At 38.3% G+C, this 15885-nt stretch overlaps 1 protein-coding gene across 3 annotated transcripts in view; it reads right to left on the bottom strand.

Moving 5' to 3' along the window:
* The window catches only part of AOX4 (aldehyde oxidase 4), a 57137-nt gene that overhangs the window by 30981 nt on the left and 10271 nt on the right, over positions 1-15885 (bottom strand). For 2 of the 3 annotated variants that reach the window (XM_034641094.1, XM_034641086.1), the window contains 10 exons: positions 15511-15638; positions 11904-11965; positions 9409-9492; positions 8753-8833; positions 7501-7645; positions 7159-7251; positions 5133-5284; positions 4599-4692; positions 2832-2941; positions 507-691 (listed from right to left, as the gene is read on the bottom strand). In XM_034641094.1, coding sequence (XP_034496985.1) covers positions 507-691; positions 2832-2941; positions 4599-4692; positions 5133-5284; positions 7159-7251; positions 7501-7645; positions 8753-8833; positions 9409-9492; positions 11904-11965; positions 15511-15638 — 1134 coding nt within the window. 3 annotated transcript variants of the gene reach the window in all.

Genomic DNA, 15885 nt, shown 5'->3' with positions numbered 1-15885 from the left:
AGAAAAGCTGCATTAAGTTGCATTGCACTGTTGACAATGAAATGAGTAGATAAAAATTATCGTAAAAGCACTGGTTGGAAGAATTTTTGAAACTTACTTTCCAAACACTAGAAATGATGAGAGTGATAGGAGGAAGGCCATTTAAACTTTTTGAACATTTCATCTTCTTTTTCTGCTGTAAGGACGTTTTCATATGTCTTAAGGTACAGTATTAGAAACATTTACTTATTTGCAGGCTAATTAAAAATGAAAATTTGAAGATATTATCTACTTAGATTAATTTGTGCATTCATCTTATCATAGAAACTGCAACAAAAGAATTGTATCTTAAAGAAGGTTGGCTTTTGGGTGACTTTTATTTTCTTTATATTCTTCCGCAGTGCTTAAATTTCCTATATGATTATGTAATATGTATGTAATCAGAAAAAAATTCTCCAAGTGCTATTTTCATTAAAATATTAAAATACAAAGTCCTGAGTTTTATATCCAGATGTGCTGTGACATACCTCCCAATGAGCTGCTTGCATGTTTGGCTTGCAGAGACAACAGTGGGGCCAACACTTCCATAGAACATCTGAAGATCCTTAATCGTGTCTGTACCATCTTCAAACTTCACACTCATGCCGGCATTGACAATGGCAAAAGCATTTTCCTGACGTTGGGCCAGCCGGAGTCCTGACACAAAGTGCCACTGGAAACAGAAAAACACTCAGAATTAGTTATAATGAAAAGGATCCTCTAAATGATCCTTTTGACCACAGTGTTCGCTGTGAGTACTGGCTCCCATGCTTCAGGGGTATTAATATTTTATCCTCAGAGAAACTGTCCTCATTTCTAATTTACTGATGAGGAAACTGAAAGGTTACGTAACTCGTACAAGGTCATACAGTAAGTGGCAGAATTGGGGTTGAAATCTAATCAGTATGGCTCCAGAGTTGATGGTCATGTACTTTCAACTCCGAGTCACCACATGTGGACTCAGGCAAGTGATTTAAACTGCTTGGGTCTTAATTTTCTTTAAGAAGGTTGGGTTTCATCAGATGGTGCCTCCAGGGCTACTGAGAGGGGTAAGGGAAAATCAGGAGGTGTGGTGCCTCTCGGGATGAACTACGACACCTCCACTTTTAACTGTTTTAGTTTGGCATTCTTACTTAGAATTTACTTATTTCACGTGTGTGGTGAGCTTTACTCTTAAAAAAAAAGAAGCAGCTTGGAAACCATTGGATCACATGGTCTTCAAAGTGCCTTCCAGGTTTCAATCTCTCATTCTAGGTTTAATCTCATTACTAGTGTGAAATATTAGAGCCACAAAGTAGGAGAGTCTCTTTGTGTGGCCAGCGTCTTGGTGGGGATAGGGGTGCCACCATGGACCCTGTCAAAGATAAAACATTGTTGATTTAGAAAGCAAAAGTGATAAAGAGATGCTTGAGACACACTTGATCCTATTCAGTCCGCTGCACTGCTTGGTGGGGACTTTCCTCCCTATTCCTGCTGCCACCACCCTCACGCTCACCCACCTGAATTACGGCATGACTGCATTAGCCTCTTAACTGGCCATTCAACCTTCAGTTTCTCCTCCAACCAGCTTATTCTCTATTTTTCTCGTTAGATGGCATTCCTGAAATACCATTTTCATTAAGATTTTACCTTGCTTTAAAGCCTTCAAAGATGGCTGTCTGCTAGGACATGTACGAACTCCTTGATTGAATAATAGAGCTGCTTGGTGATAGAGCCCCAGCCTCCCTCCCAGCCACGTCTCACAGGGCTGCCCCAGCCCCCCTGCCCTGTTGCCTGGCGTCCAACCTGCCATTCCACCTAGCCCTCACCCCCAAGCTGTTCTCCTGCCTGGAATGAGCACCCACTTCTCTCTACTGATCTTTGCTCTATCCCAGCTGCTCTCCCTCCCTTTTGAGCAACAACACCGAAGGAGGACTCTCCCTGTCACAGGAACTACCCTGGCTCTCTGTGCACATAATTCCTTCTGAGATGATTACCTACTTACGATTTCAAGCCCTTCCTCTCAGATCTAGAGACCTTGGAGGACAGAAACCCATGTCTTATGAATACATGTAGTGTCTTCCAGATTCAGCACTGTGCTTGGCATGTCGAATGGTAGGTAGTTAATAAACAATTTTATTTAAAGTGATTAATAAATGTTGGTTGGTTTGGAAGTACCTTTATGATCATGAACTTTCAGTTTACTAGAAACTTGCTGTAGATGAAACTGATTATAATTTTATTCAATCTTGGCTAAGACGAATATTTATCTGAAACTAAAAATTCAAGTCCTCACACAAAGGGCTCTCTGCAGAGAGATAGGGGCCATAGAAATGTTATTCTTTAAAAAAATTTTTTTATTTCACTATAGTTGGCATACAATGTTATATTAGTTTCAGGTGTACAACATAGTGATTCAGCATCCCTACACCTTATGCTCACCACAATTGTAGCTCCCATCTCTCACTCTACAACCTTATCAGAATATCAAGAAATGTTTTCCTTTAAAGTTTTTTTAAAAACGAAAGAAACAATGAATGTAGTAATAATAATGAATATATAACACTGAATGCAATTTGGGTTATTTTCATCTTTATACCAAAAAAATCATATTTTTTAAAATTTTATTTTACTTTTTATGGAGGAAGGGAGCCACAAAGGCAAAAGTGCCTAGGGCCCATGGAAGTCATGTTGGGCTTATCAATGTTGCCCTGGTAAGAAAGCCATACAAATGGTCCTCTGAGAATTTGCCCCTTCCTGAGAGTAGCCCCAAAGTCACCCTGCAGGGTAAGCTGAGCTCCCTCCATGTGGGCAGTAGGTCAGGAAGCCTTTACCTGAGTAGAGTGGGGAATATGAACAGATAACACAATCTCTTCCGATTTGAGGCTGGCTTCAGGTGATCTCTCAAGGAAATGGCTGTTTAAAGGAATCTGCCGTTCTCCTCCTAGTAGAGAAAATGACCTTGATCAGAAAGAAATTATCAACTGGAGAATATGTAGCAAGGGATAGGTGTGATGCATCTGGTGGAAAGAGAGGGTGCAAGCTGGAAGCCAGAAGATGTGGTTTCCAGTTGAAGCTTCCAAGCTGGGTCACCTTAGGCAAGTCACAGAACCTTTGGGGCTTCTGGTTCCTCATCTGTAGAACGACAGTGTTGGGCCAGATAATCTGAAAAGTCTTTTCTGGGAGTGCTTAGGTGACTCAGTCAGTTTCTCGCCTGCCTTCAGCTCAGGTCATTATCTCGGGGTCCTGGGATTGAGCCTGGTGTTAGGCTCCCTGCTCAGCAGGGAGTCTGCTTCTCCCTTTCCCTCTGTCTCTAACCCCACTCATACTTGTCTCTCTCTTTCTTTCTCAAATAAATAAATAGAAACTGAAAAAAAAAAAAAACCAAGAAAAGAAAAGTCTTTTCTGGTTCTTACCACCCATTATACACCACTCACAAATTTTGGCCTTGAAAAACTTTAAAGCTATTTGGAAACAACCTAGTACAATATGTTTCACAAATGGGAAAACTGAGGTCCAGAGGTCCAGAGAGGTTAAATGATCTGTTCAAAGTGCTAGAGATGGGACAAGTGACAGAGGTGAAATGCCTGATATATAGCTTTTTTTTCTTAAATAGTTTATAATACTCTCTTATTTGATTCACTGTATTTTTAAAAATGTGATTCTTTTTTTCTTTTCTTTTCTTTTCTTTTCTTTTCTTTTCTTTTCTTTTTTCTTTTCTTTTCTTTCTTCTTTTCTTTTCTCTTCTTTTTTTTAAGAGAGAGAGCGAGCATGCATGTGAGCTGGGGGGAGGGGAGGTAGAGAGAGAATCCCAAACAGGCTATCTGCTCAGCACAGAGCCCGAGGCAGGGCTCAATTCCATGACCTTGAGATCATGACCTGAGTAGAAATCAAGAGCTGGACGCTCAACTGGCTGAGTCACCCAGGTGCCCCTAAAAATGTGATTTTAATCAAAGAGAGGGTATCTTACATCAATAGCTCTATGAATTAAATATGCATTTATTGTTATCTCACTAAGTTTAAATAATTTTCCCTTGGCAAACCTCAAGCTGTCTTTGAATAAAGAGAGAAGTAGTGAGTAATATGCCCCACAAACTTGATTTTGTTTCGAATGAAAAGTCCTAGGGGTGTCTGGCTGGCTCATTTGGTACACATGCAACTCGATCTTGGGGTTGTAAGTTTGAGCCACATATTGGGTATAAGATTACTTAAAAATAAAATGTTAAAAAAAAAGAATGAAAAGTCTTATAAAAAAATTTCCATCTTTATAAAACTCTGAAATGAAATGTCCTATAAAGCTTTAAAACTGCAGATACACATCTCATTTTAAAAATGCTTGGATACTACAATTTGGACTGTACATAAATGTGGACAAATAGTTAAGAAAAATTCTCAGGTACATTAACTGATCTACAAGATATAGAACATCTGAGAACAGGATAATTGATCTCAGTTTCATCCTTACATCTGAGGTAATATAGCCTATATATTTGGTGAGTCTAAGTTAGATATACTTGGGTTCCTAATTCATAGTTTATGATAGGAGCTACATAACTGACAGTGGTAATTATAAAATAGAATGCCTAAGGCTTATCTCTTACCTTTGGATATCAGATTGATGGTAGCATTTCCTGCTGCTAAAATGGGATTTAGGTCAGAAAAATTAGGTCTGCTCACCACATGTCCTCCTAAAGTCTAAATAAAAAAGGATAACATTTTTAAGCTAGTTATTTGACAAATAAGGAATTATGTATACAGTTTTTTTGGTAAGTTTTAATTTTTTAATTCTCTTCTTTGTTTTATAGAATGATCTGGTATGGTTTTAGGGCAGCTAAATAGAGTCAGGCCACATATTGTGCAAGATTCCCACCCCTAACCCCAGTTCAAACTTATTGCTTGAGAAAATGTTCCTTTTCCATGTGCAATGAGGAAGAAAATTCCCTTGAAAGCTGGCCCTAGTATGAGTGTCCAATAACATGGGGGTAAAGTGGGGACTAGACTCTGAGTAAAGTCTGAAGAACTGGGATATGCAGCATTCCCAGTCAAAATGCTTGCTGTACTGCTGTGCGGTAGTCTCCTCTGTGTAGAGACTGTCTGTAACTGTGACTTCTTTCATATCACACTGGGGTGCATACCGCCATATTCCTTATCTGGGCTCCAGCAAGTGTCCTCAGATGCTTCAGGAGAGCACGGTAAGTCTTAGTTTTCTCCTTTGGTTGCTCCAAAACAGTAAGATGTAAAGCGTCATTCAACTGGGCCAGGCTGTATCCTGCCCCTATTGTCACTCCTGAAAATAAGATAGTGGAATATAAACTGAAGGTGAATTGTAACAAGATTCATGAGCTGCACAGAAATAATCTTTCAAGTATATCTTCTCTTTTTATTAACTTAAAAAAGTAAAAGGTGAAGATATTTCTGGCAATTTGCTTTATTCCCAAATATTAAGTAACAAATTCTTTTTCTCAGTCATGTATACAGTCATATATGCCATGCATTTTAGGACATACCAACCACAGGTATATGAAACTCACTACTTTAATTCCCAATTTAGTGTTTTCCTGAATAAATAGATCAAAAATAAAAATTTCAGTCAAGATTCTATAAGACTTTTGTGTTTTTATTTTTTTAAAGATTTTATTTATTCATTTTAGAGAGAAAGAGAGAGCGAGCGAGCAGGAGGAGGAGCAAAGGGAGAGGAAGAGGGAGATATCTCCATCAGACTCTGTGCTGAGCACAGAGCCCCACGTGGAGCTCAATCCCATGACACTGAGATCATGACCTAAGCTGAAACCAAGAGTTAACGCTCAATCAACTGAACCAACCAAAGTGCACCGATCCTATAAGACTTTTAAAAGAACACTAAGTCGAAGTGGGAAGTGACCTACCCATTTGCATTGCCCATTTACCCTTCTTCTACTGCCATCTCTTCATATTGTTCCCTTAACAGAACAAGAATAGACACTTGTCTGTACTTTGGGTCAGTTTTGCTAAAAGTGTGCTTTTAGGGAATGCCTTGAGTAGTGATATCATCTAGTTCATGCATTCTCAAGGAGGATAATGCTAGCCCAAAGGGGGTGAAGAAAATCTCACTCTTTTGATGTATAAAGCTCTGATATACATACTGTACATAAACAGATACGTGGTCTATCTATGGTGTTAAAATTTCATGGAGGGATGATTAGGGGGAAAATGTCTATTGCTCCCTAGCGAGACAATAATGAAAAGGTTGAGAAACACTGACTTAGTGTTATAGGCTCTCCCTCCGCCCCAGTCCCTTCACTCCCACCCCACCCTAACCAAGTACCTCCACACCTTACTTCCAACCCTCTCCTGTACCAGCCCGGCCTCCCCTAGCTCCATTTCTTCCTATGAGTCCACTGATATGAACATTGTAACAGGTAAAACAAAAAAATGAATGGGCAGATTGACTTAAAATTAGCAGATCAGAGGGGAAAGCAGACAATCTGATTTCTGTTTACTTATTGGGGAGAATGTTATTTTAAAGTAGAATGTTTACCGCCTATACACTGTTATCTATTAAAATGCTGAGCTTGGATATGTTTCTCAGATAGCCTTTTTCAGTGCATTATGTGGAAGGAGAACTTGACTAGAAGTAAGGAACCCTGGAATCCAGTCCTGACTTGATCATGTGTTAGCTGTGTGAAGTTGGGGAATTTACTTAAGTCCTTTGATTCTTTATCCTCTTTAGAAGAATGGAGATACCAAGGCTACCACCTGCTATCGCTGCCTTCCAGGACTGTCATGAGGATCAAAAGAAACAAGAGATGTGAAAGCGTTTGGTAAGTTGTGAAAAGACCATAAAAATAAATAAGGTAGTTAAATTTAAATTTTCAAATTTTGTGTCCCAGAATTTTATTTTATTTTTTGAATGTGTGTGGGTATAAGCTGAGCCTTGAGCAAATTTCTGAATCAGGGAGTAATACTTATAAGAACCTTTCCTACAAGCCAGCCAATGTCTTAAGTCTCCTTATTCAGTCAATTCCTCAGTTTGATAAAGCTCATAGAGGACACATAGTAGATGCTCAATAAATATTTCTGAATGAATAAATGAGGTCAGATATTCTATGAAATGCTCAAATAAGCCCAGTGAATATACTTACTCATAGCCTACCAATGGTCAATGTAAAAGAAGGTTCATACCATCATCTGTGTAGTCCACAAAATATAGTTCTGGAAGCCCAAGTGGAGATATGAAATCTGGATGAAATTCACCTTTGAATTTAATGCTGGGTCCTTAAGGAGAAAACCATTTAAAACAATTAGAAAAGGAAGTCAATGGGTGCTAACAGATGTTGCTCCCTGATAATCTAGAGTGAAAATTGTGATGCAAATGACATATTCGCAAAAGAAAACAATGAAACATTCTAAAGGACCACAGGTATCCATTAATTAAAATGAACTGCATTTATGAGAGTTTAAAAAGAGAGACAGATGTCTAGGTTACCTAAGCTAGACTAAGGAACATGCTTAAAAACCACGCACCCACTGCAGTGTTCCCCATGATGAGGGGGGCTTCAGGGAAATTGGCTTTCAGCTCCAGAAGATCACTGAGGGTCACGGGGGTGATCCAGGTAGTCCTCTCCCCTTGGAACATCAACCTTCTCTTGTTTGGATCTTCTGCCATTCTCTGCAGAGAAACAAAGCCAAGAGGCTTTTGAGTGAGGCTACTGAACTACATGCCATGAGTAGATCCACTGCTCTGGTTGTCCAAATGGGCTGATGGGTCATTTTAGTTTTCTGAGGTGACCTTCCTTATATTGATCAGGAAAGGATGGCCTGTTTGAAACTACTTAGATTGATAAGATCCATGTGGGCACCACTGAATAAACATCGTAATAGGTATCTGTCCATCAACAACTGCATATAGAGTAGAGCAAACTCTACCTATATTTGTGAAGTGAGTGCCTGAAGAGGAGGCAATCATGGAATAGTGAAAGTGTCTTGGTCTGAGATGAAAGGACCAGGCTTCTTGTTCTAGGTCTGCCCTAACAGTGACTCAAAGGGGCCTCATCTTTGGGGATAAGGTGTTTTGGTATGACAAAAATTGCTTCTAGGCAAAATTATCCTTGAAAAATCTCTTACATCATTTACCAGGTAAAGCGTAAATTTTTTTTTTTACAACTCTCTCTCTCTCTCTATGTGTGTGTGTGTGTGTGTGTGTGTGTGTGTGTGTGTGTGGTGTGTGTGTCTGTATACTCTTTAAATAGTGAGTCCAAGTTCTCACACTCTGAGGGGTGCATGGGGATTGTGATCTTCTGGGAAGCCGGTAGAATCATATCCCTCATCTCACGTTCTCTTCCGAGCATAGTCATGGAATAGAATGATGAGCATACACACTATTTATATTACTCTATTTCTCTTCCGTGAGTTGAAATCACATAGGCTAATAGTAAGAACAATGTAATTCCATTATAATAAGTATCGTTTTACAAAATATCTTTACCATATCTCACAGTGTAGCTATGTGACCTTGAGTAAGTTACCTATACTCTCTGAGCTCAGGATCTTTGAGTGAAGGGGTAAACCAAAGCAGCTCTGAGGTCCTGGCAGTACCACTCTTCTAAGCTATCTGCTTGAAATTGTTTTTAGTGGAACCGAACAAATTCTTAACAGTGGATTATCACATAGGACACACTTCCAAATTCTAATGTCTAAAACTCAGTGATTCCAGAACATACAGCAAAAAGGCTTATACCGTGTCATGTTATGAGACAACAAAAGTAAAGTGTCTTACTATTAGTTCAGGAGGGAATATAGGTTCCTGGGATGGATCCAAGGGCTGGAATTCATCTTCATTATACAGTTTGGTACACATCTCAACAAAACAAAACAAAATGCAAATGGAACTTCAGAGTTACTGAAAGATGTACAGGAATTTCTAAGTGTGAAACTTCAGATTGAGGGCCACACCTCTGACACGCTGGACACAAAATGGAGGTGCCAGAGACACAGCGTATCCCTGAGTAGAGTCCTTCCCACCCTCATAGGACTGTAATGGCTTCCTGGGAGATTTACTGGACTCTGGGCTTCCTCTTTTGGGATCAGGAACTAGGGTTTAAGCTTCTGTGCTGGGTCTCAGGTGTTATTAACAGATATTTAGCATGAAGATGCACTGCTTACAGCTCTTATAGTACTTGTTGTGCAGAAGGGTGGTGGTACACCCGATTAAGGCACAGAAAGTTGTAATGCTTCTGAAGGAAAATGCTTCTGTGGTGATTGGCCTCATGACAGTCATGGGCCTGTTAATTTTTGAAGCATTTTAAGACTCTTTACTTCCTGAATTCACTTCTTTTTACTTTACTCACTGAAAAGAACAGGAAATGAATACATTTGGATTTATGTGGGTATTTTTCAGTTAATCCCAACTGAAGTAGAACACAAGATACTTACTTTTTCCTGTCTATTTACAAAAGACCTCTCTTCTTGATCCATGCAACATTTTCCTGATCCTTTCAGTCCACAAATAGTTGATTCCTTAGGAAGTAATGCAAGAATTTGAAACAAATTCATTGGTCAGTTCTTAAAACATCAACCCGAGTACTTGCAGTCCCCAGGCCCCACAGGAGCAGGGAACAAGCTATTCCATCACTGAACAATTAGGGAAAATTACAGGGAGCATGTAACCATGCTGTAATAGGGTCTTCTTAATGTATCACTCAAATTCCAGGGGATCATGAAGGAGGTCAGAGGAGGTGGGGTCAGCCAGCTAAGGCTTCCACTAGAGTGAGGTCAATGGAGTAGTTAACAAGGTGACAATCAAAAAATCAAAAAAGATGGCTTTTCTTTATCCTAAGAGTGAGGCAGCATGTATCTTTAACAAAGTCCTGGGGAGGCAAACTGCCTTTAAAACTTTCTATACACAAAGGAAAATAAACTGAAAACCTGAGTTTTATTTGGGTGTTATTGGAGCTATTCTGAATTATTTGGATGATTCAAGTCCCAAACCATTTTACCTTAATTTTCAGGACACTTCATGCAGACTCCCAGGCCTGAATGCCCTGGTCAGTACTGCAACTCTAGCTAATTATTTTTATTCTTGTTTGTCCTTTTCATGTGCAGATGCAACCCAAGGCTTTGGGGTGTTTTAGAGGCCTATGGTTTGACTTTGTACATGGAGTCAAGGAGACCTGGGTTCTAGTTCCTGCTTCAATACATAGTAACTGGGTTGAGTTTGTTAAATTAGGAAAATAAAACCCCTCCCAAACAGGTCTGCTTGATTTAAATATGCAAATGATACACCCTGTGTCTGACACAAAGGAAGCGCTGTAGAAGTGGTGGCTGATATTTGTACCTATAAGGAATTTTCTACAGACTTAAGAAGGGATTTGGATTTTGTGACGATGCCGTGTACAATAAGGAATGAATGACAAATGGCTGAATGTGGGGACCCAAGTGAGTGAGATAAAAATATCTATCTTTGTATGGGTAGATTTGGTCTCCAGGAAAATAATCACATAGTATTAGTTTGAAGCATGAATCATATGAAGTTGCTGTTTTTGTGAGCCAAAATGGTGGAAGACTGACCATTCATATGGTTCACCATGAATGGATTTCAAAATAGCTGTAGTTTGTAAAGCTTTTCAGATTCTTCATTACCGGCCTAAAATTAGATTTTTTTCCAAAGACTTTTTGGTATTTGGAATTAACTTGTGTAACTTGAATTGTTTTTGGTTAACCAAAATTATATAAAATCAACTTTTACCATAAAAAATGGGTGCTAGAAATCCATCCTAACTGAAACCTTATTGATATTTAATATTCTGAAAACTTAATACGTCTCAAAACTCAGCCTCCCCCACCCTGTGCCAAACACTAAATCATTTTTTTCCAATTTCCTTTATCCTGCCTGGTTCCTTAATCTCTTAACTTTGAGGATGACCTGGATTTCTTCTTAACCATATCCTTTATTGTCTGGAGGTTATGATTCTGGCAATCCCCTTCCTGAAAATTATCTTTTTGGGTCCATATTTACCACACTGGTCTAGGTCCTCATTCCCTCATTCATGGAGGGCTGCACTAGTCTATGCCCTCCTCCCTTTTCAGGCTTAGGCTTCTTACCGGCAGGTGCCAAGAATTTTCCCTTTGAGATACTGTTCCCGTGATACTCCTAGCTTGAGAACAGACAATGACTATATATTGGTTACCAACTTTAAGTCTAAATTCCTTAGCCAGAATAATATCTTTTTACTCCCTAATGCTTTAGCTACATCAGTTTCCTAGTTGAAACGTGGACAGCTTTCTTTTTCTACTTCAATGCATTTTCTTACTTGGAATTTTCTACTGGCCTCTCTTCACCCATTCATTTTCACTTCTTCTAAGACCTAGCTCAAAACTCCCCTTCTCCAATGTTTCTTTTGTGTCTTCCCTTCCCACTCATTAATTCTCTTTAATCCATGTTCCTTCAAAACTGATACACATGGTATAGAGGATATATTGAACTTTTAATATCTTGCTTTTCAGTTATGTTTTTATTATTTCTTAGCCTATATTTTTTTCTTTAAAAAGTCTGTAGTCTTAGTCTATTAGTCTAAAATAATATAGACTATTCCTTAGTCTATATTATAGTCTATATTATATTATAGTCTATATAGTCTATAGTCTATATTATAGTCTATATATAGACTATTCCTTAGTTTATATTATTTTCTTTAATAGAGTTTGCATTTCTTAAAGTCATGTACCATATGCTTCTTAGGAAAGTGCTTAATTTAGGGCTAAAGAAGATACATGCTAAAGGTTTATTTAAAAAATACCAACAGTGGCATTCAACAACTTTCAATGTTAGAAAGGTCAACATTTAGAAATAACTGAATGCAATAGATGATTTTATGCAAATGTTCATCAATATATTAAATCAACTGAAAAAATTTTTTATTTTAACTTACCGCACAGAAAGTTTTTCCACTTTCTACAATTGGTCGGTATCCAGTACAGCGGCACAAGTTACCTGATAAAGAAGAGATCAGTTTTGGGGCACCTGGGCGGCTCAGTTGGTTAAGCATCTGCCTTTAGCTCAGGTCATGATCCTGGCGCCTGCTTCTCCCTCTCCCTTTGCCCCTCCCCCAGCTCGTGCTCTCTCACTCGTGCTCTCTTTCTCTCTCAAATAAATAAATAAATAAATAAATAAATAAAGTCTTTTTTAAAAAAAGAAGAGATCAATATTGAAGGAATGGTAATGAAATATATTCCCTATTTGTGCTTCGTTTTTTCAGTGAAATAGCTCTATTAGTAATTAGATTCTTTTTTTGTTTCTCTTGGGAACAGAGATGTTCTTCAAAAAAAAAAAAATCTTGTGATTACTTCTTCTTCCTGATACATCACAAAGGTCTCCATAATTTTTCCAATCAACTCTTCCTGCCTTATTTCCCACCCCTGTCCTAATTCATGCAACCCTACACTCCTGTAACATCTCATGTGTCTCTTTGTTGAGCTTTTCTTACATAGTCTTTTCTCTCTCACATGTTCTCTTAGGGAGAGTATGTTCATTTGTCAGGGCCGCAGGCCCCTTTTCCATGGGGTCTGCTCTAACACCCCAGCCAGAGCTGTACCCCTCACTGTCTGGATCCTTCCACAGGCCTATCATCAGTTGTGCTAGTTAGGGTCATTTACGTACATGCTCATCTCCCTCGATGGATCTTATGTTCCTGCAGAAGGTGAGGAGTATCTTAGATTTCATGAGCCCTCCCAGTACAGCACAATGGGTGTTCAATAAGTACCTGGTATTGTCTTAATCAGTCAATATTTCCAAAGCATGGCGGAAAAGGTGAGGAAATGACTGTCTTTTTACAAAGTATATTCAAATTTTGTAGCCAGTATAAATGATATTTATGAAGAGGTTTTAATAAAATGAAAAAATTCTTATGTCATACTGTTAAAATTGTATATACAATATAAAATCATATATACAGTAGCCACAAGTATTTAAAATAAGAAAACAAAAACTATGCATAGAGAAGACTGAAAGGAAATAGAAGTATCTGATTGTGGTTGCTTCCTGAGGGCAGAAATATGAATGAGTTTTTTCCCTTTTAATTAATTTTTTGCATTTGTCATAATAGGAATGTGTTATTTTTATAGTAAAAATAGATTTAAAATGATTATGTGAAGATTCAGTTTAACAATTTCAGAAGCATTATAAATGTGTGGATTGGGTAGGTTTAAACATCCAAAAGTGTGGGGCGCCTGGGTGGCTCAGTTGTTAAGCATCTGCCTTTGGCTCAGGGCGTGATCCCGGCGGTCTGGGATCGAGCCCCACATCAGGCTCTTCCACTGGGAGCCTGCTTCTTCCTCTCCCACTCCCCCTGCTTGTGTTCCCTCTCTCGCTGGCTGTCTCTCTCTCTGTCAAATAAATGAATAAAAAATCTTAAAAAAATAAATAAATAAACATCCAAAAGTGTAAAAGCTTGATGCCAGTGAGTCACGTGGAAACGTGGTTAACAGGTATACTCTGTTTTTGTTTTTAGAACAAGAAGAGCTTAGGAAGAAACTACATGCTCAAGAAGGGATTCAGACCATATAATCTATCTTTCTTTTTGCTAAGAAGAAAAATGTTGCAGTGTGTGAGTTAAGAATCTCCCTTTGGAGTCGAGGAAAGGAGGAGAAATGTCTAAAATATAACTACATGGCATGAGATACAAGTATTTAAGAGGCAGTGGACACCTTCTTTCTGATAAACTATACGCAAACATTAAACACTAGAGAGATCTAGTATGAGAGTTTTTTGTCATGTTTTTGTTCTTGGTCACATAATCAGTGACAAGTCTACAAGCCCTATGAAATGTCCACCACAGGAATGCTAATAGTAGCCACTGCAGAAAATCTTCTGATTCTAAGGAAAAAAGATGGAAATTAAAAAAAAAGAAAAAAGTTTCCCTTAGTCTTGAAGAGAAAGACAAGATTTAATGAAGTGGTGATTTATATCAGTTGACCATTTTAGAAGGTATGTTCCATACCTAACTGCGTTACTTTGAACTTTATTTTATGTTATTGTTTCCCTTAAAATATGGACATGAAGTTTATCAGTGTGGCTAGCATTTATAATTCTAGAAAGAGCTCAGGCAAATGGAATGTGAATCAAAATACACTCTCCAAATTTCCACATCCCACATAAGGTTTTTTGGGTTTTTTAATAATATTTTTTTATTATATTATGTTAGTCACCATACAGTACATCCCTGGTTTCTGATGTAAAGTTTGATGATTCATTAGTTGTGTATAACACCCAGTGCACCATGCAATACATGCCCTCCTTACTACCCATCACCAGTCTATCTCATTCCCCCACCCCCTCACCTCTGAAGCCCTCAGTTTGTTTCTCAGAGTCCATAGTCCACATCCCACATAAGGTTATCTACTTCATCAATTTAGCCAAATTTTATAGCACCACCTCCTGATGGTTGTTACGTGAATTACAGGCACAGAATCTGGGAGGAAATAATCCATTTCTCTAAGACTCTCTAAACAACAAGTAGGGCAAATCACAAGATCTCTGCTTCTCGAAGCTCTCAATTCTTCATTAGTGTGGATTATTTCATTGAATAAAGATTATCCATTCAGGTTGGGCTAAAATTATAATTGAAACCATAGGCCAAAGTTTTAGTACTGATTTATAAGAAACTAAAAAATTTTGAGTGAAGAGATCGTTGAGAAACAAAGGAAAATACTAAAGAATTTTTATATACCACTTACCATAAAATTTAAGTTGCATTTTTACTTTGTTTGAGTCTACATCTTTTCATCATAACACTGAATTTCTGTCTAGGTCTGTTTACTGAAAGGGACAAGGAGCTTTCTTATAATATTTAGAGGTTTATTTTCACAGCTTTCTTCTAAGAACCAGGGGCCAGTTACCTTGAAAGTGGGTATGTTTGTTACAGAAAACTACATTTGTTAATATGCTGTTGTTTTGTTTTGTAGAAAATTGTGTTTATACATTAAATTTGATAGTTATTTCATTTTAGGAGATTGAATTGCTCACTAAGTTTATTTGTGATAACTAGTTGCTGCCCATGACTTCCTAATCCAACCAGAACATAAAAAGTAAAGTATCTGAAAGTGTATCCTCTTTATAAATTTTTTTTAATTAACTGTAGTAAGTAGAGTTAATAAATGATTCTAACAGATTAATTTAAAAGTAAACAACAAAATCTCACCCTTCCATACTACCCAAATTTCCACATTTGGAAGAGATAATATTATAAGTGTTAGAAAGAGCCTATTTGAATGCCTTTTGTAGAGGGACACTGGGATTCACTAAGGGAGCAAGATTTGTAATGAAACCAATATTGCCCCAGTTCTTGGCATCACTGCTCACAAAAGGAAGGCAATACTTCCTGGAAAGTATTAAAGGTACTAAGGAGGGCTTCATGTTAGCCAGGTGCCTGGAACCTCAATGTGTGCCACAATGTCTCTCCATGGGCTGGGATTTCCTTTTCTAGTTGCCCGGGCACTTTCCATCCTAGGCCCTGCCTACAGAGGACCAAGAGGTCTCACCTCCAAGAGCTTTGGTTATCTGCTCCAGGGTTGGCTCTGGGTGGTTCCTCAGCAGTGTGTAGATGGACATCACCATTCCTGGACTGCAGAAGCCACACTGTGTGCCATGACACTTGGCAAGTCTCCTCCTGGGAGGAAACAGTACATTATTTATGCTTTAAACCTCTTGTTTCCCTACCTTGGACGCTAGAAAGGAACACAACTTATTTATTTAGCTTTCCAGAAAGAGTGCAGGGTAAAAGATGTCACTCTAGAAGAAAAATATTTCTATTTCTTGAAAATATTTTTATTTTAAAAAGCCTTTTTTTTGATCTTAAGGGAAAGGCTTCCAGCTTTTCCCCATTGAGAATAATGCTTGCAGTAGGCTTTTCATAG

The sequence above is a fragment of the Ailuropoda melanoleuca genome, chromosome 2, assembly GCF_002007445.2.
Source record: "Ailuropoda melanoleuca isolate Jingjing chromosome 2, ASM200744v2, whole genome shotgun sequence".
Taxonomy (NCBI): Eukaryota; Metazoa; Chordata; class Mammalia; order Carnivora; family Ursidae; genus Ailuropoda; species Ailuropoda melanoleuca.
Note: the sequence above shows the minus strand (reverse complement) of the source record. Positions and strands in the feature narration are given on the sequence as shown.